The sequence below is a fragment of the Dipteris shenzhenensis genome, chromosome 3 (genome assembly GCF_047967505.1).
Source record: "Dipteris shenzhenensis isolate YYH24624 ecotype China chromosome 3, Dip_SZ_1.0, whole genome shotgun sequence".
Classification (NCBI taxonomy): Eukaryota; Viridiplantae; Streptophyta; class Polypodiopsida; order Gleicheniales; family Dipteridaceae; genus Dipteris; species Dipteris shenzhenensis.
In genome coordinates, this window is record NC_141598.1 from 10,585,066 (window position 1) to 10,610,369 (window position 25,304).

At 43.4% G+C, this 25,304-nt stretch overlaps 1 protein-coding gene across 1 annotated transcript in view; it reads left to right on the forward strand.

The window, feature by feature from the left end:
* The window catches only part of LOC147903345 (uncharacterized), a 141,722-nt gene that overhangs the window by 87,424 nt on the left and 28,994 nt on the right, over positions 1-25,304 (forward strand). Inside the window, 4 exon segments of the mRNA XM_087372504.1 lie at positions 13,969-14,077; positions 14,166-14,208; positions 14,391-14,571; positions 14,736-14,806. Coding sequence (XP_087228630.1) covers positions 13,969-14,077; positions 14,166-14,208; positions 14,391-14,571; positions 14,736-14,806 — 404 coding nt within the window.

Consider the following 25,304-nt stretch of genomic DNA (forward strand, 5'->3'; position numbering starts at 1 on the left):
CATAGAGGGGACGCTTTGAATTTCCTCAAGTTACCAATCTAAGCCATGCCCGAAATCCCCAACTAGTACCTACTTGGAGTCAGTCCATACGCTCACATACGGTTTCACATCATTACATTACCTGAAACCTTACGTTCATCAGTTCAGTGAGCAGACTTCAGAGTCAACCTCTGTACTGCTGATAGCTACACCTACTACTGCAGCTGTGAGGGTACTCCCTCTTGCTAGGCCTATAATTGGTATGGTAGACTTCTGAGACGCCCTCTCCTACTGAGCATTGAGGTCAATGGGGATGGAAACTAAGCCCACAAGTCCCAAACACTCCTAATGAGAAGGTGCAATATGAGTCCTCTCGATTGAAGCTGATGTGATGAATTGAGCTCCAAGGGTGGAAGCCCCATAGGAACAGGCCATAGCTGATGAAGAGGTCTGATGGGTGGAAGATCCATCACACCTATTTGTTGCATCTAGGGTGTCGCCTTGGGGGGAAGTCCCAAGAGAACTAACTGTGGGAACTAGACAATCCCTTCGGGTGGGAACTAGACAATCCCTTCGGGTGGTGGACCCAAGAGGCTCATCCATGGCAATTGATGATGGGTTTGAGATGTCTCCAAGTATGGAAGACCCATCACTCATAGCTGTGAAAACCATCTGCTTCCTTGCTAAAGCCAATCTAGCTGACTGAGCTCCTTGGGTGAAAGACCTAGAGGAACTTCCTAGACATGATAAAGTTGTTGGATGACTAAAAGACCCATCTGATGTTACTGCACGAATTGAATGATCCCGTCGAGTGGGAACCCCAAGAGAATAATCTGCTGAAGCCGGATGATTCTGAAGACCCAATAGGCTCATCATTTGGGCATGCTGACTGAGTTGAGCTGACCCCAGGGATGGAATACCCTTGAGAGCTGACTGTGGAGATGGCTGCACTACCCCCATCGATGGAAGACCTTGAGGCACTGCATGTAGCTACTATGGAAACTAAATGGTCCCCTTGACTGGTAGACCCAAGGGAAACCACTATTTGAGCTACTGCAGAATAGTCCACTAAACTATGCTTGGAGATGGAAGACTCTTGAGTAGATAAAGGACTGCCTGTTGATGAAGAACTGTATGTGGGTACTTCTGTGGCCCACTCCACAAGAAATTCCTTATAGGCCTTTTGGGTTGAGTATGATACATTGCCTAGAGTGGCTCCAAACTAACCAAATAAACCAAGCTGTGGCCAGCAGTAGCTAGTTAACAACTATCACCATGGAAGTGAGGTCAAGTCTAGCTGAACTCCAAAGGAGGAGTTTTCTCCTAATACTCTCCAATATAAGAGCTATCTACGGTGAAGGAGAAATACCCATGCCGACCTAGCAGCCCAAGTATTTGGCAGAGACACCCCTCTGAATCCAAGTAAAGCCGAAATTGGCTCCCCAATCTGCGTGTCCTCATCGTCATTACTCCAGAAGCCATTGCATTTATTCCAATTGATGTGTGCACCTGTTGTAGAATGAAATAAATCCAAGTCTGTCCTAAAAGAAGTGAGAGTCTAGGAGTGGTATCCAAAAAGACAACATAGTCATGAGCAAGCTCACTGTCCAAGATCTCCTCATCTTGGCTTAGGGAAAGTCTCAGCCAATAATGTCTGTTTAAGATCTCAAAGAGATGCTCATGAATTCAGCCACAAATAAGTACAGGAAAGCAGCAAGTGAACATCCTTGTCAGACGGCTCTGGAAATTTACATTCTCTCTCCCTTGTCCCCCTTGATTAGCATGTGGCTTTGGGCTGATTTGTACAATGGAGAAACCCTTTTGATCCAAGCATATGAAAAGCCAAAGCGTGAAAGGCACCCTCCAAGAAACCCCAATGTGCTCTGTCATAAGCTAACCCCTTTGATCCAAGCATCTGAAAAGACAAAGTGTGAAGGGCACCCTCCAAGAAACCCCAATCTACTCTGTCATAAGCTTTCTCAAAATCCAAGAGTAGAATGGCTAACCCTTGGCCACTTTGAATAGCCCATTTCGAAGCCTCCCAAAAGGAAAATTACTATCAAAATTGCTTTGGCCAAAGCACAAAGCCCGTGTGCATATCATGATCTGGAACAAAGGATTGCTAAAACACAAATTGATAGCTTTTCCCATGATCTTATAGAAGCTAGCCAAAAGAGGGATTGGCCTCCATTGGGAGACTGAATTTCTACACCCCCCCCTTCAGGATAAAATGAATGAGACCCTATGTATGTGAATCAGGCATAGCACTAGAGTCCCAAACGCTTTGCAAGGCTCAGGTAACATGTTTCCCAATCATGTCCCAAAAAGCAATGAAAAACAAGGGTGTCAACCCATCTGAGCATAGGGACTTGTCCTTATGAAGAGCAATGCAGTCCTAAACTCCAGATTGGTGAAAGGTGCATTATGTAAGATTCTGATATTTGGTTTCACCAATGCCAGAATAGTCTGCCAAACTTTATGTCTAGCATCACCTTTGGCTGGCATGTTAGGATTTGTAGAAAGAAGGGAGGCATAAGAATCAGTAGATATACAAAAGGTGGCATCAAGATTAGTGTTAGAATATGCAGCCAAGTTGAGTCAATTTGGTATGTTCTAGTGTGAGTTTTAGTCTAGTATGTCCTATGGATCTCACGTGTCACATTGGGAGTTATCCCATATGCATAGGTGTTCATATGTGTGTGTGTGTGTGCTCTTATATAGAGACGATGGCTGATTGGCGGCCTATATCCCTCATGCCTGTCATTTACAAACTCATTGCTAAAATGATTGTCCTCAGGGTTCGCTTCCTCTTGCAAGCAGGACTTCATCCTAGGCAGTATGGGTTTGTCCCCAGAAGGCAGATCACTGACAATATCTCCAATGCCTTGCTTGCGATTGAGTATGCCAAATATTCTAAACAAGATGTTCTCATTCTGCAAGTAGACATTGCGAAAGCTTTTGATACTGTCCATTGGGATTTCATCTCTCAAACTATGCAAAAATTGGGATTTGGCTTTCGGCTTGTCCACATCATTTACTGGCTTTATTCTCATGCCACTGCACAGTGCTTGCTTGGTGGTGGGTTGTCAAGAACCTGGACTATGACTCGCTCAGTGAGACAGGGTTGCCCTCTTAGTTCCTTACTGTATGCCATTGCTACCCATCCGTTACTCTTGCATATGGACTATCTGGCAGATACAGGACAGCTTCATGGTTTGCAAATTCCAGGGGCACAGTCTTTTCTTGCACAGGCTTATGCTGATGATTCATTCTTCATGTCAAGGAATTCTCAAAGTGATCTTTCTCGTTTGATGCATACACTGAATGATTTTGGCATAGCTGCTGGACTGCATATCAATTTTCAGAAATCAAAACTTCTAGCTTTGAAAGAAGCTGATTGGCATGCACTGTTTTGGCCAGGCCACATTATCTCTTCCCTTACTATTGTCAGACATCTCGGATACCCCATTGGCTGGAATATTACTCCGCAACAACAGCTCAAATGGGTGCTTCAAAAGATCAACAAGAAGCTGGAATACTGGCATTTGTCCACTTGGCCTCTACATGTTCGACTCCGGATAGTACAGTCCATCATTATGGCATATGTGCAATTTTATTTGCCTCTTCTTCCTTGGTCTTTCAAGCATTTGGCCTCTTATATGTCCCAAGCTATGGAGATATTTTGGAAAAGCAAATCTCTTAAAAAAGCTTTGCGACTACTACCTATGCAGTCTATTTGTTCACCCAAGACTCATGGGGGGCTGAATATTCTCAATCTCCAGGTTCATATGTTGGCAAGAAAGAGCACTATGATTGCTGATTTTTTTCAGCAAAAACAACCATGGGCTATTATGTTAGCAGCTATGTGTGGAAACATGGCTTCCCATGCATATGGGCATTGGATTACAGATCACTGGGAAGCAGTTTTATCTACCTTTCAGGGAAAAATTCCTGGTTGCCCTGTTTCTACTGCTTTTCTTCATGATTGGAAGAGAATTCTTTCATATGCAGAATGGATAGGTGCTTCCTCTCATCATGGCAATTCTTTTCGATTGGAAAGCATCCATTGGAGCAAGGTGTTTGCATCGCCTCTCGCTTTACAGGCACCTATCAAAGCATATAATCTCATGAAATTGGGCATAAGATTTGTTGGTGATGTTGTGGATCAACAAGGCTATACACTTTCATTTCCACAAGCTTGCAGGACATTCTCCTTGGGTCTGCATCATAGATCCATTTGGAGAACACTTTCAACTATGTTGCAGCCATTTGTTCCGGTTCCTCCACTGTTTGCACAGGACAGATTAATGGACTGGAATTTGACTTCCATACCTCCTGCTACACATACACTCTCGATACACAATCTGACTTCCTCGAAGGTTTACAGATTTCTTCTTCCACAGCCATGGATTGACAAGCATGCCAACACTCTTTGGAATTTGGATAGGCCTTTATCTTGGTGGCAATCCCGTCTCATGAAAATCTGGAAAACCAAATTGCCATTGAAACAGAGGCTTTTCTTTTGGAGATGTATAGTGGGAGCCTTTTCCATTGGGGTGAAATTGGCAACTCGCCACATTGCTTCTCCTTTCTGCCCCCGTTGCTCTCATCCCCGCGAGACAGTTCCTCACTTATTATGGTTTTGCCCGCACTCTCGCACATTGATCACTCATGTTTCTCATTTACTGCGGCTTCGGTTCCCTTCTATCAGATTTGGGAAACTTTTCTGGATGTTTGGATGCTGCTCATCTCAGATGTCTCCATTACTCCTTTTCTTTCATTGGACTCGCTTTTGGGTATTATGGACCATCTGGACACAGAGACTGCATTCTAGGATGGGTCAACAGTTTCCTCAGGCATATATTTTCTTCAGAATGTCCCTTAAGCAGTCTTTACATGACAGTCTTGCTGCAAGGGATTTGGATGCTACTTGCCTTGAAGTGTTCTCTACTTGTTTTTGAGTTCTTCTATCGGGCTCTCTTTCGGAGTTCTTTGCTAGTGTGTGGGAGACTTCCCATATTGTAAATTCATGAGCATATAAATACAATGGATTTTACCAAAAAAAAAAAAGTGTGTGCTCTTATATATGTGTGTCGAGATCGTGTGTTCTTAGCCTGAGAAGAGACATAAGTATCCTTAGGAAGCATATCAGCAGGCATAGCATCTGGAGGCATTTTGTGCAGGACTAGCGGGCATTGTGAAGCCATGTGTCCAAACTTTTTACATTCAAAGCAGGCTCCTGCAAATAAACCCCATTTCAGCTTGTAAAATGCACTGCCCATTGCAACATTGTTTACCGTAACAGAATATGAGTGTGGAGTGGGATTATCTGTATTCCACAAAATATGCAAAATCTATTCGAGTTGCCATTCGGTCATGGTGGACAACACACACACACACACACACACACTTTTTTTTAAGTGAAAGCTTTGATCGATTATATTACAAGAATAGTCACCTAAGAAAAGAGGCGCTAGAAAATATATCAACTGAAGATCTCAGTATAAGCCAAATATACATCTGCAGGCAATCAAAGAAAGATTGCTACAGAGAACACTTAAAGAAAGCAAACAAAGAAAAATTGGGATCACTAAAGACTTTACAATTGCGGTATGTCCATAAATTCCAAAGTGCTCAATAGCGAGCTCAAACAAAGAAAATATGAAACTACGGTCTCTGTGGATGAAAACCAAAGAGCTAGAAAAATTTCCCAAAGAGAACAGTCGGCAATCTTGCTCGTAGTCTCTGTCGAAGAGAATCTAGAAATTGTCGAGAAGACGGGCAATGCCAGAATAAATGAGGCACAGTCTCCTGAGAAATCAGACAGTGATGACATAAAGCAGGAGCAATGTGCCTACGGGCCAACAACTGTCCAGATGGAAATTTTCCCAGAATCACTCGCCATGAAAGAACTTATTGCCGAAGTGGAACCTTGTATGCCCAAAGTTCCCGGAGTCTTTTCGTCCACCACTTGGCTGGCCGATGCATTTGCCAAAGAGAATTACCCCTTTCTGAAACTCAGGGTTGACGCAAAAGGATTTTGTATAATGCAGGCACAGTAATCTGAGATAGCCTCAAAGGACGAGAGGAGGACCCAAGAGAAGTCAATGTCCAATCCTCTAATCGATCCTGGAGTTCCAAAGGGGGAATTGGAACCAAAGGTGAAAGTATACAAGATTTGCTACCACAAAGTACGATAATGAGAACCCAAATCATACTGTATGGTTGCCAGAGAAAAGGGAAGAATAGAGCCATCATCATGAATAACATCAGCAACAGTATTGATCCCTTTAAAAGAAATAAAGTAAGAACGGCGAGGTTCCTGTTAAGCAAGCGGAGGCTGAAAAACTTTGGACCAGTGAATGCTTTCAGCCCGCAAAGAATTACTCATCAGAGACTGTCGACCATGCCATTCCAGGTGAGACAGAATATGCTTCTAGTCAAGAAGCAAGTTGGAGACCATAGGGCAGCCATGCAAAGCGCCATCGATGTACCCAAACAAGAAATCCCACCGAGCAAGAGTACTAATATGTGTGATGAGAGATTGAATCATGAGAGCCTAGGGCTAATCACCTTTCAAAAATTGCAACAACATTTTTCCCCTGCAAGCAAGGATGTGCACCTGGATATTAGTGATATTCAAATCTCCATGCATCTTAGGGGAACAAATTTGATGCACCGAAAGCAGTATGAGACTTTTTTGGCCATGTTTGGAACGCCAAAAGGTCTCCATAATGACAGACATAAAGAAATCAAGATCTGCCTTGGTGAACATGATCAAAGGCAAATAAAATTGAATGTACGCCACAAGCATGGACTGCACTATTTGGAGGCAAACATGTTAAGGCTAGGTTGCCAATTTTCAATATTCAAGCTTTTTTCGGAGCTTTATTAGAACCCAATCAATTTGTTGTCGACGAGTAAGTCCCTAGCCCAAAGGATAACCAAGGTGTTGAACTAACTGAGTAGGTGGGATGATCTCCCTTGGCCATAAGAGACTGTGCCAGTCTTTAAGATGCAAAGGGAGCAGCTTAGACTTTTGAAAGTTAACATGAAGGACAGCTGCCAAACCATAAACTGAAAGGGCTTGCATCAAAGCAGAAAGATCAGGCGCAGTATTTCTTGGAGTAAAGAAAGAGTCATCAGCATAGGCCTGAGCAACCATGCTGCGATTATCATCTAGTTCCAAACCATGGAGAGAATCTGTAGCCACTAGATGATCAATGTATTGCAACATAGGATGAGTAGCAATAGCATACAGTAAGGCACTAAGGGGACAGCCTTGTTAGAACAAATTAATGAAGGTATACCTATGTTTGTGTGTGTGTGCTTGTGTGTCCATGTGTGTGACCACCTGTGTGGTGAGTGTGCCTGTAGTAGGTGTGATTGATGATGTGTCAATCAATAGGTGTGAGTGTGGAAGGTTCCAGTGGATGATTGAGAGATTCATGGAGAGATCAGTGGAGTGATTTGTGGATCTGGGATGCTCTCTCTTGAGCTCACATGCAATGTATCACTGGCCTATATATTGGAACTTCCTCTCATGAATAAAGTACTCTTTCTCCTTCATTGTTGATCTCATCATGACTTCTTTTCAGTTCCTTCATTTGGTATCAGAGCCACGTCCTCCTTGAGCTCCTAGCCTCCATTTTTTGCCATGTCATCACTCCTACCACCTCCTTTCTCATTCACTAGTTTGCCCTCTTCTCATCCAAAATTGCAAGAGCTTGTTCTCTCTTTACATGCAACTATTCCCTGAACCCTCTGAGCTGTAAAAGCACCTTCCTAGGGCGCACTCCCACCTCAAAGCATTTTGCAAGATTTTGCCCCTGCTGCCCGTGCCGACAGCTTCTTCACTTGGCGAATTTCTGCAAATTTCTTCCTGTAGACTCAACCATTTGCAAAACCCTCTTAGGGGAGGCTGGGCGGCGTTATGAGCTAGCTGCTGATGAAGTTTGAGTGCATTTGGTCCAAAGAAGAAGGAGAAGAGGCAGAAAAACCAGTCGGAATCGGCAACACTCCCACAGACAATGCCATGTGAAAATGTGCCTCTTCTTCATGCTGGACACTTTCCACAGTAAGGGCTTCCATTCCACCAAAAAGCCCTTTGTTTGCTGCTCTAGAAGTCTTCAATTGAGGCCTCCAACTTCAAACTGTTTAATTTGGGAAAAACAGTCAAATATATGGTCAAAGGTCAAAATTCTGAAGGGACAAGGTCGTCAAAAGTTTCCTTGTTCATCATTTTTCACTTTTGCTTTTGGTCATCTGCTCATATAATGTCTTCTAGCATCGATTCAAGATTGATCTTTGGGTTGCTGTCCAATTTGACTATGTTTGACTATGTCTATGTTTGGATGATGAGCTTCATTGACAACAATGATGTAGCCTATTTGATGCTTGAAGGTGACTCAGTGATGAATGTAGTTTCTATCATGATAGTTGAAGGCTATTTGCACTTGGATGGTCATATTTTGCCTTACATTCATGTATCATCTTATGAGTCATATGAGCCTTACGTTTGTACAAGAGTAGACACTACCCTTGCAATGACAAGTGGTAAGACCCTCTTCATATTCAATCTATTTGAAGGTGTATGGGATGCAAGAAAGATCAAAGAGCAAAGGAGTTACAAGATTGGCTACACCAAGAACCTCTCCAATGACAATGAACCTCACACTATGGTAGCTTGGAAGAGAAGAAGGAAAAGGACACGACATGCCATCAAAGGGGGGAATTTCCCCACATCTTCAAATTAGGAATATTTTTGTGTGTGTGGTCAATAAGGGTTCTCTGCCTTGGGATGTCCCCTTAAAAATATTTAAGGATTGCTAGTCATTTTGTCAAGAAACCTCCAAGAGAGATTGTAAACCCGGGACCAAAATTGGAGTGAGATCATGTTGGAGCTAGGGTCTCCAAATGAGTCTACTGCCAATGTAACTTAGAGTGAGTCTAGGTCAGGATCATGTGTGTTGCTACCAGAGGTGGGCAAGCCATGAAGTTTCCCATAGACTACTGCTAGGGGTCAAGGTCATCAATTTGTGGGGGGGTGTTAGAACAAATTGATGAAGGTATACCTATGTTTTTGTGTGTGTGCTTGTGTGTCCATGTGTGTGACCACCTGTGTGGTGAGTGTGCCTGTAGTAGGTGTGATTGATGATGTGTCAGTCAGTAGGTGTGAGTGTGGAAGGTTCTAGTGGATGATTGAGAGATTTATGGAGAGATCAGTGGAGTGATTTGTGGATCTGGGATGCTCTCTCTTGAGCTCACATATAATGTATCACTGGCCTATATATTGGAACTTCCTCTTATGAATAAAGTACTCTTTCTTCTTCATTGTTGATCTCATCATGACTTCTTTTTAGTTCCTTCAAGCCTTGATGAACCAAACTATGAAGAGTCCATTCTTTAGAGATGTCTCCAGAAAGAATACAAGCAACATTGCTATCCCTGTAGAGCCAATAAATAACTTGCTGCATTTTTATTCCAAAGCCCAAGGCTCGCATTGTTTGCGAGATGAACTCCCATTGAACTGTGTTAAAAGCTTTGGCAATGCCAATCTGTAAGAGCAAAACATCCTGCTGCGTGTACTTGGCATATTCAATCCCAACATAAGCATTGGCAATATTGTCCATGATATGCCTACAAGGAACAAAGCCATATTGAGAAGGATGCAGCCCATCATGCAGATACCCTTTGATATGGTTAACAAGCATTTTAGCTATGATCTTGTAAACGATTGGCATGAGCATGATTGGTCTCCAATCAGTGATAAAATCAGAAATCTACTTCTTAGGAAGGAGCTTTACCGGTCCCTTTTTCCATGACAAGGGCATTTGCTGATTTTCCCAAGCTGAATTAGCCATTTGCAGCAGAGGGTATTTGAGGCTATCCCAGAAAGCAAGAAAGAATTCAATAGTGAGGCCATCCCACCCTGGAGATTTCCATCTACCACAGGATTTAACTGCATCTGACAATTCCCTTTCAGTGAAGGGAAGTTCCAGCTCCAAAGCCTGAGCTTGAGAAAGAATTGGATGGACATGTTGTAAAAGAAGCTGACGTGCAAACAAAGTCTCAAGAGATGGAAAGTCCACATGCCCAAAATGGGAGGAGAAGTGCTGCACACAAAAATTATCAAGTTCAGAGCGAGATGAAGACCAAGAACCATGAGGCATCTGGACACGACAAATATTTACAGCCTGTCTTTTGTAATGCAAGCTTTTGAAGAATTGCTTCGAAGAGCAGCTTTTATCCAAAAAGGTCCTTTGTCAAGATCGGGTTTCCCATTTAGCAAGCTTTCTTCGATCATTTGATTGGAGACAAAATTTGGCCTGACATAAGTGCATGATTTCATGAGAAGACAAAGGCCGAAGGTGACTATGCTTAGTCAGACTCTGGCAATTGAGTTTAGCATGCACAACAGTCTCCTGTGTGGCTCGCATAAATGATTTACCATAATCCCGAATCACAGCTTGCATTCGAGCAACAAAAGCCTGACATGCATAATCCAAATAAAAAAGCATCTGAGAAGAGAGAGGCTGAATAGCATAAGAAACCATAGCTTTAAAATCAGCATGTTCCAAATAACTGTTATTCACCAACAAAAGCCTTCTGCAAGGGAATCTGTCATCAAGAAAGTCATGCATGGAGAGCCTCAACCAAAGAGGTGCATGATCAGAATACGTGAAGGCATGATCAACGCAAAGTTGACAAGTAAAGGCATCACCACACTGCGGATCAACCTGATACCATCTGTCCAGGTGTGCCTGATAGGAAGATTGAGCATTGTGTTGAAAGGTATAGCCCAGGAGTGTGGGCTGTAATTCCTTCCATAGGTCCACCAAACGCAGCTGAACCAAAAAGTCAGACCATGCCTGTTGTTCAGAAGCCAACATATGAGTGTGGCACGAAGTATTATCTCCCGGTTGTGGAGCATTTTTGAAATCACCACAAATGAATGCATAGTGTCTCCACGGATAATTATGCATGGCATCCCAAATCAACGCTCGACCGTTGGAAGAGTGAGGGGCATAAACCAATGCAAATTTAAATATTTCTCCTTTAACCAGGCATTGCATAATAATCCATCTACCATGGCAATCATTGAGAGCCACAACGGGCTGAAATCATGCCTCACCAAAAAAGCCACTCTTGAGAAAGAGTGCTCTCCAGCATAGAAAATATCATAACCAGCAAAATGTCCTATGTGACCAACATACATGTGCTGATTATGTTCTTGTAGAGCCACTATGTCTGGCTGTAATTGTCTGATATACATCCATACAAGTTTCCACTTTCTACCATCACACAAACCGTGTACATTGAGTGTAACGCATTTGATGTGGTCAAGCATATTTACAGATATAGGACAAGTATGTACAGCAAACAAACAAACTGACTATGTCTGCATCTCTACCTCTAGATCAGGGCCTCTGCCTTGAGAAGAAGAAAGATTGCTGCAGAGAACGCCTAAAAAAGCCAAACAGAGAGAAAGTAGGATTACCAAAGACTTTACAATTCCTATATGTCCATAAAGTCCATAGTGCACAGTAGCGAACCCAAACGAAGAAAAGATGAAACTCCGGTCTGGATGGATGAAACCCAAATAGCCAGAAGAACTTCCCAAACGGAACATATGGGAATCTCGCTCGTAGGCACTGTCGAAGCAGATCAAAAAACTCATGAGAGCACGGACAATGCCAAAACAAGTGAGGCACAGTCTCCGAAGAAGCTGAACATCTGTGGCAAAGTGCAGGAGCAATGTGTCGATGAGCTAATAGCTGTCCAAATGGAAACACTCCCAAAAGAACTCGCCAAAAGAAAACATGTTGCCGAAGCGATACTTTATAGGCCCGAAGTTGCTGTAATCTTTTCCTCCACCACTTGGCTGGGCGATGCATTCGCCAAACAGAATCACCTCTCTCTGAAGCCCAAGGTTGAGGCAAAAGGATTTTATACAATGCAAGCACAGTAATCTGAGATAGCCTCAAAGGACTAGAAGAGGAACCTGGAGAAGTCAAAGTCCAATCTTCTAGCTGGTCCTGGAGTTCCAAAGGAGGAATCGGAACAAAAGGCGAAACCATAGAAGTAATTTATTGCCACGAAGGACGATAATGAGAGCCCAATCCATATCTGGTGGCTACCAGAGAAAAAGGGAGCACAGTACCAGCATCATCTATAACATTAGCAACCGAGGTGATGCCTTTAAACGAGACAAAGTAGGAACGTCGAGGTTTCTGTAAAGCCAAGGGATCCAAATCCGACAGATATTGGTAGCCTGTCTTTTGTAGTGTAAGCTCTTAAAAAATTGATTGGAAGAGCAACCTCTATTCAAAAAATCCCGTTGTCTGGATCGGGTTTCCCATTTAGAAGGCTTTCTGGGATCATTGGATTGAAGAGAGAATTGAATACCCGAAAGGACGCCCAAGGACTGCCTTCCGTGCTTAATACCCGAAACCCGTGCAATGAGATCGGCCAGCTGCACAATTGCACCTCCTATTGCAACTCATGCGCCCATCCATGCAACGGACGAGCCACTCTTCAATCAGCAACCTTAACAACCTTAGGTAAGGCCACCGTTCAACTATGTAGAACTGAGGCTCCCAAAAACCTTAAATAGTTATGATCACATGTAGGCAGCCTACCTAATTATGATCATTGCCATATAAAGTGATGCTTATCCTTAATCAAACTGTGCTTATGGATTTCAAAGAGCTTGTCTTGCCTGGGGGTGTGTGTTCATCTACTGGTCTCTACCTCTAGGTCATGGAAGCTGACTCCACATTTGCAAATAGTTGTCTCTTTACATGGAGATATTGTCCTTGAGGTATTGTTTCTCTTGTACATGGGGTTGATATCTTTCATGTAAAACTCCATTTCCGCCTAACATCCTCTCCACAAAGTGTCCACCACTTTTTGCTGCACGAAGTCTCTTTGGCCCCCTTCCTTCTTAGGTAAGTCTTGGCTTGAGATGTCCACCTTTCAACCAGTCATGTGCCTTGCTAATGTATGCAAAACCTTGAAGACCACAATACGTATGAAGAGCCCTAAGATAATTTGTCTACTCCTATGTAAATGAAAGAAACAAAACAAAAAGTCATCTATAGTTATTGGCTGAAGGCTCCTATATAGAGGCTGATGTGCACATTACCTTTTTTTAATTTGCTGTTGCTAGTGGAGTTTGGTCCTACAAAGAGGGAGGACGAACTACTAAGAGTTTCTCTGTATAGCTTGTCTTTGTTAATTTGCTTAAAGGTATGTTGCGTAACCTATGAGATTTTGCTTTCACCTCTCAAGTAGGATGTTTAAAAGAATAAGCTTTGTACTGCATAATGTTGTGTTTTTAGAGGATGAGTTGTTTGGGCATGCTCCTGGACTCATCTAGGTATATACTTCTGCCGTATTAGCAGACATGCAAATTTCACCGTGTGAAGTTCTCGTCCATATTGTGGCTTGCTGGTTTTGCGACAACTCTTTCTATCTTAATTGGTGCGGTGTCCTATCAGCTACATTTAGATGCTCATCTGGGAGAGACTAAAATGAAATCGTTTAGTCTTCACAAGCAGTTGTTGCTTAGCCTTCTCCTTTAGTGCTAGCCTTCGTCATGGCTGAGTTCGCCCTTCACCTTCGGAGTGCCGACATAAACTTAGCAGACTTTGTATAAATGGAGGCTCAACTAGGTGTGGGTGTGTGGATTTGTATATGTGAGAGCATATGTCTATACTATGGTCTACACCCACTGTTGGGCGCTGATGATGTCAGTGGGGATGTCATAGTAGCTAGCCTTGCTGTGCGTGATGGAGTTTATGGTTTTCAACCTTATGAGTGACTATGATGAGATTGAAACTGCACTATGTTGTGTTTTTAGAGGATGAATTTGGGCATGTTCTTGGACTCATCTAGGTATAAGCTTTGTATTGTGGAAATGAATAAGTAACATTACTTTGGCATGTTTTGGTAGACCATCTCATTTTTTAATGGAAAAGTTTACAGTCCAAGAAGGTGCGAGACAACGGTTTTGATCAACTACCATTATATGGACTGGGTGGTAGTAGGACAGCAAACTGGTGGAAGTCTCTTGGGGATCAGCTGCTTACTAAAGGTATACCTGTTGTATTTCCTTTCTCTATGTCACTGTTGGTCCAAGATAGTAAGGAGGACAAAAATTATGAAATTTGTGTTTTGGACAGGTTACCTTGTTGAGACCAGGCGTGATATCTATAGGTTTGTAAGGTAAGTTTCTCAGAACCTTTCACTGCTGGGAGGGAGGGCACGAAGGCCACTCAGTTGCTATTGTTCTTGTTCCTCACGACAAGAAGAAAAATATACTTTCCAAAAGTGTGGCAAAGCTAAAGCTTATGTGACTTACAATGTCCTCACGTCTACTTGTCTCAATGGATGTTCAATTTCAACAGCGTTGGATCTTTGGGTAAAAGGTTTCTTCAAGCTAATGCTAGACAAAAAGTCCCAGTTCTCTTAACTCCAACTCAAGAAATGATTGAAGAAGAGCATAAGAAAGGTGGTACTGATCTTAAAACAGTCCCAGAACATGTGCCTGAGATGACCTCAAAATCTCGGATGCACACATTGTCAGAGGTATGCATCTATAAGAAACTATTCTACCAGAATGTGAGCTAGGAACAGCAGACTAATAGAAACATTGTGTCTAGTTGTCTTTAATTTTTCTCAATATAGGTATGATGCACTTATGAACGGACAACTAAATTTGAGGGAACTTTGTTGGATCCTTTGTTTTGCAGTTGGAAGCCAAGTTCTGTGATTCCTTATTGAAAGAAAGAGCAAATTTAGCCAAGCAGAATTCCACTGCTCCGTAAGCATCTCTTTTAAATTTCATTCATGCTGAAAGTATGCTAAATAAACTCATTTCACAATGCCTGAATAAAGCCACATTTTCTTCTATTTGTAAATGTCTCTACCATGAAGACCTTCTGTAACTGATAATACTCTGAATTGACTCCCTGCCTTGACAAGTTAGGGTATAATTTTGACAGCTGTCTGTTGAGCCTACTATGGTAATTCAAGACAGAAATGTGCAAGTACAGTATTTCATTAAATACTCTGTGTAACAATTTTAGGCTGAATCCAAGCATCTATAAGGGAGAGATAAAGTTCCCTTGTTCATCTCTGGCATTTCTAAGATATAGTGGGCTTTTTTCTCATTTGGGAAACGGAAGAAGGCACCTTTTTTATTAATTGTAAAAAAAAACGAAGTCCACTTTGTATTGAATTTTAAGAGACCTACCCAAACTCAGAGTGTCTGCCTTTTTAGATGGCTCTGAAAATTCTAGACTTTATTACAGGAGGGTACCCTTGGTGGAGACTCGGCTTCCTACGGTGGTTGCAGGAGAGACATGTGGAGGAAAGAAGGTTGCAGTTGAAAGGAACAGAGAGACAACAGCAAAGAATTTCACCATGCTTGGATCACCCCCATTTGCCAACAGGCACTATCTAGTGTGGAGCATGAGCTGCAGGCCTGATATTAAGAATTGGTTATTGGGGGAGTTGGATCAGTGTGCAGCCTGCTGATGGGCCGATGAATTCCTCTTCTGATATCTCTATAGGCGGTGCTCTCAATAGAATATGAACTTCATAAGAAGCTCGCTAGGTGCTAACCAGGTCTTGTACGTGTAAAGCTGTACGAGATCCTCCCGAATAACCTGGTTTGCTTTGTGATACGTCAGCCAAATGAAGGGGGCCTCGAGAGTAGACTGAAAAGGCAGCAATTTGTCTATGTGAAGTCCAAGATTCGGAAACCATCTGCATGTCTGGGCATATCAACATGGCTGATCACCCTCACCTGCTAATGTCATGGACATGAATGAGACGAGCCATGGTAACCTACGACGGCCCGGGCTTGTAGGACTAGAATCCTTAACTCGATGGAGGTATGTTATTACCTAGACTGATGCATCAACCTGAAATGGGACGAGACCCGGAACTCAGCCAAGATGATTTGGTGTGGGATTGATGACTTACTACGAATCATCTGTGACAGTAATAGAACCTGAGCCTCTCCACCGGAGCCCTATCCACCTGTGATAGATCGGGGCCCCAATGTGGGTTACTATACATACCAGTTGGGCAGACCAAGCATTAAAGAGAAGAGACTTGGCCCAAGAGTCTTAAAATGAGAGTGGAGACTTGGCCCAAGAGTCTCAAAGAGAAGAGACATGATGTAGAAGCCTAACAATGTTAGTGACAATGGACAACCCTGTTTGACCCTTGATTGTACTCTTTACCTCCTCTGCCCATCCTATAGCCGCACGAACCTCTATCATAACGTCAAGTTCAAGCAAGCCAGACTTAGAAAGATCAAAGAAAAAGAAAAGGTGTACCCAAAGTTGTCTCCTAGATACTAAGGCCATTCCAAATTAGTGAGCCCATGAATGAAGTCGCATATCAACTAGAGCTACTAGAGAATTTGAAGATTCACAATGTTTTTCACATGAGTCTCTTAAAGAAGTAACAAGGACCAGAACCTTAGAACCAGTTCAAGAAGAGCTGCCAGAAGTGGAGGGGATCCTCTAACTAGAACAGATCGTATATGACACAAAGAAGAAGGGACCCGGAGACAAGGTTACCCGTAGGTACCTTGTCAAGTTCAAGACTATTTGGTACTCGATGCTAAGTGGGTAAATGGGTTGTTCTTTTTGGAGTATCCTCAAGTTTGACAATTTTATCAAGAAGCTTTTTAGTTGAAGGCGACTGATTAGAAGCCGAGGGAATGTCACCAATTGGTGTGCTATTAGATTGACTTCGGTCAAAGAAAGTTAACTTTGGTTAACTAGAATAAGTTATATTTACCTTGCTTTGCATTGGTAAAAGAGAACTGTGGGGATGCCCACAAGGGACTAGGATCAGTCCAAGAACTAGAATGCATGCATTTGGCTAATTTCTAATGGGTTAAAGTGTTGGATATTATTTATGCAAAGTGCAAGACTTTGGAGAGTGCTAAATTCCCCCACTTTTTAGGGGCAAAGCACAAGACAAGTGGCACCCCCAATTAAAGGAGGGCCCACTTGAGCTAAAAGCATCAAAGGTGTCCCACTCTATGGAGGAAAGCGCCTACTTTTGGGGAAATCCCAAGATTTTGGAGAAAGCTCGACTTTGTAGAGAAAAGCATCTATTCAGGCAAGAAAGCTGGCCCCGATTTTAGAAAGCACATGCTTTCGAGCCGGCTGGCCTAGTATATTAAATAAGGGCCTCTAGGCTCCCTGTTGTATTGAGAATGGTATTAAGCCTCATGCTCCCTTTGCAAGTTGCGAGCTAGTTGTACAAAGTTATCCTATTGCAATGAAGTCCTTCGCAGCCACCCCTTCCTCCATTGCAATTTCAGCTCCAGCACTTCCATGAAGTTTCCTAAGCTGTCCCGAAGTTCTCCAATCCCCAGAAGTGGCAAATATTGAAGTGTGATTTGCTCTTGGTGCTGCGAATTGTTTTTGGTTGCTGCCATTTGGTTTTCAGCCACCTGTTCTTGAGGATTTGAAGTGCGAATTAACTAGAAGGGTTGTGGTTTGCTTATTGGAATCTTTGTTCGAGGTTCAGTAAAGGTTTCAGCTATTGCCTCATCCAATGTCTTCGCATACTTGGCATGAGCTTCAAACTTAATTCTGTCATTCAGTCCAAATAAATAATCTTTTAATAGAAGTCTTTCATTTGAAGAAAATACAAAGATATAATCTTTTATTTGCACTATGGAGGAAGAGGTTCGAATAATTTCATGACTATTTTATAAACATATTATTGTACTAGGAGTGTACTACGAGATCAGAGGTCGCTACCGCTGTCTCTTCAAAGACGGCTCCGGGCTCCTTTCCAGATTCTTCGCCTACCCAGATCAGAGATGTCTCGCGGCATTCATTCACGAGGGGGTCCGACACAGAGAGTACTTACTCAAGCGTCGGGCTTGGCCACACCATCAGACACCTCTCAGAGTAGGATCACAGAGTTCTTCCCATCGAGTGACATTGATCGCCCAGTGTCTAGCGGCAGACGTGACAGAGACCCCAACCCTACAATCGCAACACGACACACGAGACATCGAGGGGACACACAGATCACTCTGGGGGACCTCCCATCATTGTTTAGACTTGGGATATGCCCCACGGGAGTCACGGTAGCTCTGGTCTTACGTCGAGCCTCTTCCAGGAGACTGAGACGCACGGGGTCCCTTGATGGACGCTAACGTCCCATCACCGGCTATGCACCAGCTAGGGCAACATGACATACGGAGGATTCCACTCCGCTCCAGTTTTTTTTCTTTTCATTGTCATACCCAGATGTATTTAATTATGTATGATTAGACTTAGGATTCAACATGGGTGATGATGCTCGTTTTAGTAGCTCCACCCTTATTGTGATTTGTATCAGGTTTTCTTTTAGTCTCATAGACCCATCGGTCTTTCGAAGAATCTAGTAAAATTTCTTTCTTTCTTTCTTTCTATTGACAAACTCTTTTGACGAAGATACCTATTTGAACGCGCTTCCTTAGGAGGCAGGGAATGCTTTCTAAACTCTCTTTGAACCCTTCCCAAGTAGTGTATGCAATTTCATATCTTTGCTGTTTTATCCACCATCTATATACTACCTTAGTAAAAAAATGTGTCGCCTTGCAAATTTTCTTGATGTTATGCCTGATTTCATGAATGGTGAATGCCTCTTCCCATTTGTGTAAACAACCTTCAACGACATCAAAACTATGGTTTGCCATCCGACCAAAATACTTTTGGTCTATAATTTGCAATATTCATCACCTTAACCTTTTTAGGCTCGACCGTATGCACGCTAGACATTGGCTTCATTGGAGCCTTATCTTTCTCCTCTCTAGATCGTGTCGTAGAGATCACTTGAACCATCCTTCTTAACTCTAAGTGCCCTCTGCCCTAGATTAGCATGTAGTTGTTAATTCACAATTTGTTATAAGGCATCCTCTACAATAGCAATCCTACATAATGGCCATAGGCTGGCCATTCTACTCTTGGACTTTGAGAAAGCTTAGGACATGGTACACTGGGGATTTTTGGAGGGCACACTCACTCGCTTTGGTTTCTCAGATGCATGGATTAGAAGGGTGTCATCCCTCTACAGATCATCCCACGGCCACGTTCTTATTGGTGGAGTCAGGGGGGATAGGTTTGAGATTACCAAATCAGTCCGCCAAGGATGTCCTTTAGCCCCCTTTCTATTCTTATTTTGTGGCTGAAGCTATGAGATATTACATTAGAGCTCAAGCTGATATTGTAGGGCTCAGGCTTCCTTTAGGATAGGAGGATGAGCTCTTAGACAGTGAGTTGGTAGATGATACGGATGTTTTTTTGGATGCCACTCCATAGACACTGACATCATTTAGGACGGCATTGGATTTGTTTTGCATTGCTACAGGTGCACACATTAATTGGAACAAATCCAATGGCTTTTGGATCAGTGTGATGAGCACACTCCAGACTGGGGGAATGGCATAGGGTTCACTTGGATTCAAAGGGGTGTTTCCGTCAGATATTTGGGATGTCAGGTTGAGGTGGGCATCTCTCCAGCACAACAGTTTGCTCCAGTGTTGGAGAGTATTAGAAGGAAACTCATCTTTTGGAGTTCTACGAGACTTGACCTTGCATCCAGAGTTGTGGTTGTGAACCAGGTATTATTGGCTACTACTTGGTTTGTTTGCTCTTGTTGGTGTAGGTCTAGAGGTTGTATTGTTCAGCTCATGAGACCTATCAGGAACTTCCTATGGAGCGGTTTAGATGGCACCTCGGATGTTGTAGCTAGGGTGGCTTGGGAGACCCTCATTCTCCCCACTGGAGAAGGAGGTCTCAATATTATTAACCCGAACTTGTAGTGCATAGCCTTGCTCTGTAAGTTTGTAGTACGTGGATTGATGCCTGCACAAGAGCCCTGGAAAGATTTCTTCTCACGCAGCATTCAATCTTGTACTCCATCTCATGGGGGAGATTGGATGGATAGCATCAGATGAATCTTTACTTCAGTCCATCTCAAATCTCCACCTTCCCCTCTCATAGCTGCTATTCTGAAAGCTTGGGGCAGCTTCAGAAACACTCTTCGCAGAGTTCCACCGACCTCTCGTGAAGAAATTCACAGGCAGCCAGTCATGTGGAATGACTCGATATTGGATGACCATGGCAAGCCACTTGGAGTGTCACACTATATGCAGTGGTCTAGATGGGAGAGGGGACCCACTTCTATAGTAGGCGCATGGCAGGCCTTTAGGAGACTTCTAGAGTATGAGAGACTTTTAGCAGTTGGCCGCCTCAAAGGGAGTGCAGTCAGGATACAACAAATGGAGGCAGCCATTCCGGCAAAGTGGATAGACACAGATGACATGCCGATCACAGAGTCCACTTGGTGGGGAGCCTTCTCCGGGCATTCCTTTACAAATTATTGTCTTGTAGGATGCACATGAGGATGTTGAAATATGAAGCCAAAGTGAGTCAAAAATGTGTGTTCTAGTGTGTTCTAGTGTGAGTTCTAGTCTAATGTGTCCTAAGAATGCCACGTGTCATATTGGGAGTTATCCCATATGCATAGGTGTTCATATGTGTGTGTGCGCTCTTATATAAGAGCTGTACTTGTCTAGTGTCAAATCAATGAAGTATCAAGCTACAAGCTCTTTCGTCTACATGTGAGTACTCTCATTTTTGTTCATTGCTCTAGTCATTTCATTTCCATTTCAGCATGTCTCCTTTTGAGTATCACTTCCTTTCTCCCTAGCCTACCCTCTCTCTCTCCCTCTTTCCACCATGTTCCTTCATGTGGTATGAGAGCCTCCCTTCCTACCTTCCCCTTCTTCTTGCTCTATCTAGAGGATGAGAGAAGTCCGCAAATGGAAGCTCCCCTCTCCTCTAAGGTAAAGCCTCCCTTCCCTTAGCCTCGCCATGGTTCCTTGCCATCAAGTACTCCGGTGTCCTAGTGATTGCTTTTGGTCCTCGTTTGTGATTTCAGCTCCACTCCCGCATCAGTTCGTGGTTTTCCCTTAGCATTGACAGACATTCCTTGTCAGTTGGTCGCCAAAAACTTATTTTGGAGTAGTCCAGCGGCTGTTTTTTGACCTTTTGAGGTCTGATTTTGACGTTCATAAACATTTTGGCACTGCCCAAACATAAACGACCCTGTCCCACACCATTTCGAGGGGAAAAAATTTTTAATTTTCAGTCTGTACAGCTGTCCATACATCCGTACGAACCTCTGTAGGCGGATGCACGACAGTGCCAAGAGTCCGTACAACTTGTGAGAAGGCGATTCCGAGCAGTTTTAGGTTACTTTTTGGCATTTTTTGCTCAGATTTGGACTCCCGTGACCTCCACCAGTGATTTGAGCTTCCCAAGCTTACCCACAAGTCATTTTGACTGTACGGACACTCTGGTACATTGACTTAAGGCTTCCGACAGCGGGGAATACTCTTTTCACAGCTCGTCATCTTCGACATTGTAGTCAAATATAATTTCTCTGATCTCTGTACACTTCGGTGACTGCTTCGATTGGTGCGCCATCTCTGCTACTCATCGCCTCTTCTGTGCATTTGGTGACTCTCCAATTGGCACATTGAGAGTCATGACGTGATCTCCCTTGGTAGCTGCTCCTATGGCCTTCATTGACACATCATTCGAGGGCATCCTTGCTTGGTTCTTCAGCGACATACCTCTTTGCATCAGGATGTGCACACTCTTGTGCGGTAGCTACTTCGGGCTCATGGGTTCTCTGCCCTTGCTATGCATAAAATGAATGAAATCTTTTATATATTTTTATATATGTTTGAGTTAAAGGTTCTCTCCCTTGAGTAGTCCCTCTAAAAAGAATGTTTGAAGAGTTAATAAAGGTCCTTTGCCTTGGATTGTCCTCCTAAAATGATGTATTTCTTTTATGGTGTGTGATTCCATGTTTCTAGTTGGTCCTTGGAGTCAAGAGGTGGATGTACTGTGGGAGCCATGTATTGGCATTGATCAGGCTTGGCATATGAGTTCCAGGATGTTGGTGCATTGGTCTCCTATACCTCTAAGTTGATCATGCATCCATGCATGATGAGACCTTGAGCCATGCTAGATGAGCTTTCTATGTTATGCTTACTAGCCTCTGAGCCATGCTTACTTGCCTCTGAGATTGTGTGGGAGCCATGTCTAGCTCTAGACCAACATGCACAGTTTTTTATGACAGTCATTGTCATGTTCTGTTCTTGGTTCCATTCCAGTAGTCTCTCACCTTGCCTTCATGGAGGGGTGTTGGAATATGAAGCCAAAGTGAGTTTAAAAATGTATTTTCTAGTGTGAGTTCTAGTCTAGTGTGTCCTATGGATGCCACATGTCATATTGGGAGTTATCCCATATGCATAGGTGTTCATATGTGTGTGTGTGCTCTTATATAAGAGCTGTACTTGTCTAGAGTTAAATCAATCAAGTATCAAGCTACAAGCTCTTTGGTCTACACGTGAGTACTCTCATTTTTGTTTGTTGCTCTAGTCATATCATTTCCATTTCATTATGTCTCCTTTTGAGTATCACTTCCTCTCTCCCTAGCCTATCCTCTCTCTCTCCCTCTTTCCACCATGTTCCTTCAAAGAATACCGTAGTCTTTGATGTTCAGTTGGAAGGCAGACTTACCAGATCTTATGATGATATTCTTTTGGAGGTTGCCTTTCAGCTTGTCAGGATTGCAGGTATCATGGAGTGGGGCACGGACTGATAGTGGTATCTTGACCCCGATCCCCTTCTCCTTGCGCTGGGGTCTTGGAGACTCTGGTGGTATGGTGGTTCACCTATCAGGTTCTTACAGTGGGACCTAGGGGAGTGGGAATGGTTTGATGAGGGGCACCGAGAGAAGAGCATCCCCTTCTTTCATTATACAATAAAAAATGCTCGGAGATTTCAGCTTAGTAGTAGTGGTTGGAGACCCTCCAGAGCCCTTCATTGGAAGAGTTTTTAGATTTTCGTAATTTTACGAAAAAACTTTCGGCGTAGGCTCTGGAAATCCCTGAAGAATAGAAAGATCACTCTTTTCTTTTGGCTTTCTATTCATGAAGGGATTGCAGTGAACTTGTGGAGATCCAGGTTCGGGGCTGACCCTACTTGTCCTTGTTGCCACAGTGCAGTTGAGTTAGTACAGCATTGCCTTTGGGAGTGCAGATAGACGAGGACGATTTGGAAAGGTGTTGCTAGGATTTTCAGTACCTTTCATACAGCACCTTTCTATGTGACGTGGGGTTCAGTAGCATGGTTATCTCTTACTGGCCATCAGGTGTTCTTCGAGGGACATGATCCAGATCCAGCTCTCATTGTACAACGACACTCAATGGAGTCTTGTTCCCTTGAGGATGTTTACTTCACTCCTTTCAAACTTGCTCATGCCTTAGTAGACACATCATGGAAGATTCTAGCTAGCATTGCAACTTGGCATTTTTGGAGAGCCAGGTGTACAGAGGTGATGGAGGGTACCCAGGTTCACCCTTCCCAGGCTATGGCCAATATTTGGACCGACACAGTACACACTCTGATCGCCATCTGGGCGAGCATGCAGGGGTCCTCTGGAGCAACCACTACCAGGAGAGTTACTTTTTTCAGAGTTTGGAGAGAATCTCCTTTCTTCTCTAAGTCTCCCTCAGGGTTGAGGTGGCATTTTCAGCCTCCGCCTTGGTTTTTTATTAGCTCCTTTTGAGCTGTTTTTTCCTCATGCATAGCATGATGTATTTCCGCATTTGAGCTTGCTCGCGCGGTTTTCGTTCATACTTAATGAAGTAATTTTCTTGGGGGGGGGGGGAAAAAAGCAATCCTACCAGACACTATATGGGCCATGGTCGTGACACTTGCTGTGTCAACCGGAATCCTGATTCTATAGGACCCACCAGTGAGGTTTAGCGTTTAAGTGCTTTTGTGCAGGTTTTAGGTTGCTTTATTTCCACATCATAGCATCCTTTTTTATTGTAGAGTTGCATCTAGGTCCGTTCGATAACCAGGTTGCCAGAGCTCAGCCTCAGTTTTATGTATTCTATAGTTACTCCTCGACTCAATCTTGTAACCTGTATGGTGTATTTATAGTTTTGATTAGGAGTGATGTGCCGTTGATCTCTGCACAAGGTGCTTTTGCTACATCCGCACTGTAAAACTACTCGAGATAATTGCTAATGTGAATCATCTTATACAATCGCCGCAATCGATCAATCGCTCATCTGGCTCAAATCACCTTATGATTCCCCTTGTTGTTGTCAATGCCTATAGTACTAGATTGCTACCAAGAAGCATTACACCCTGGCTAACTCTCGACTGGTCTCAAGCCTTATGGAATCCAACTATTGCTAAATGTAGCTTGCCGTTCCACTTTGTTTACCAGTGCACCGCTCCACGCTCGTCCACCATAATAATATATAATTAAAATACAAAACCAATTAACGTGCCAGCCTGAGTCCCAATATCATTCGTTCAAATAGCAATCCTCAAACGACAAGCTGCTATTAAGTCACAGTAGCCTGATGCCTAGCGAACAGCTTATCATCAAAATGGATTTTGGAGTGGAGCGCCATCCCAACTTTGAAATTGGCACACTAGGTTTCATTCTAGATTTCGTGTAAAAGGCCATTGCACAGAGAGAGAGAGAAAGAAAGAAAGAAAGAAAGAAATTTTATTAAAGGTCCACGGAAGGCCATACATGGCCTATGGGACACAAAATCATCCGAAAGGAAAATACATCATCAACGATGCGCCAACTAGGTGGCCTCATCGTAATACCGCTAAGATGCCAAAAATGGCTACAAAAATCCTAGATACAAAATGAAATGAAATAGAGTACCAAAATTGCCTAGATACAAAATGTAAAATATGAAATATGAGGAACATCGTCTTCCCTAAGGGGTCTGTGATCCAAAGAAATGATGGAAGTCATGGCCATCGACCATGCCTCCTGCCATGAGTGTGAAGATCTGGGCAAGTGTCAAATGGGCTGCTGGCGGTGCCAAGTCTCCATGGAGCAATCTCCTCCGAAAATCTGCCATCATCCTCCGTCGTCTAGAAATAAAGCGACGGGTACGGCCTCTGTGTAAGATCATCCTGCGGTGCTGCCGGATCATGTCATATGTACATCCTCGGGGTGGAACCATCGGTGCTCTCTGGCAAGATGGGCTATCTCTGTGCTCATGGTCCTGCGCCTCGTCCTGCTCCTCATGAATAACCAGGTCTCTGGCAGGGATGCGACGGTGCTCTCTGAGGAATCTCTCTCTATATCTGGTGATCTCCCTGATGAACAACGCTAAGCAATACTGATCCTCATACTCCATAATCCGAGAGAGAGGTCCAAATCCGTGCCCAAATAAA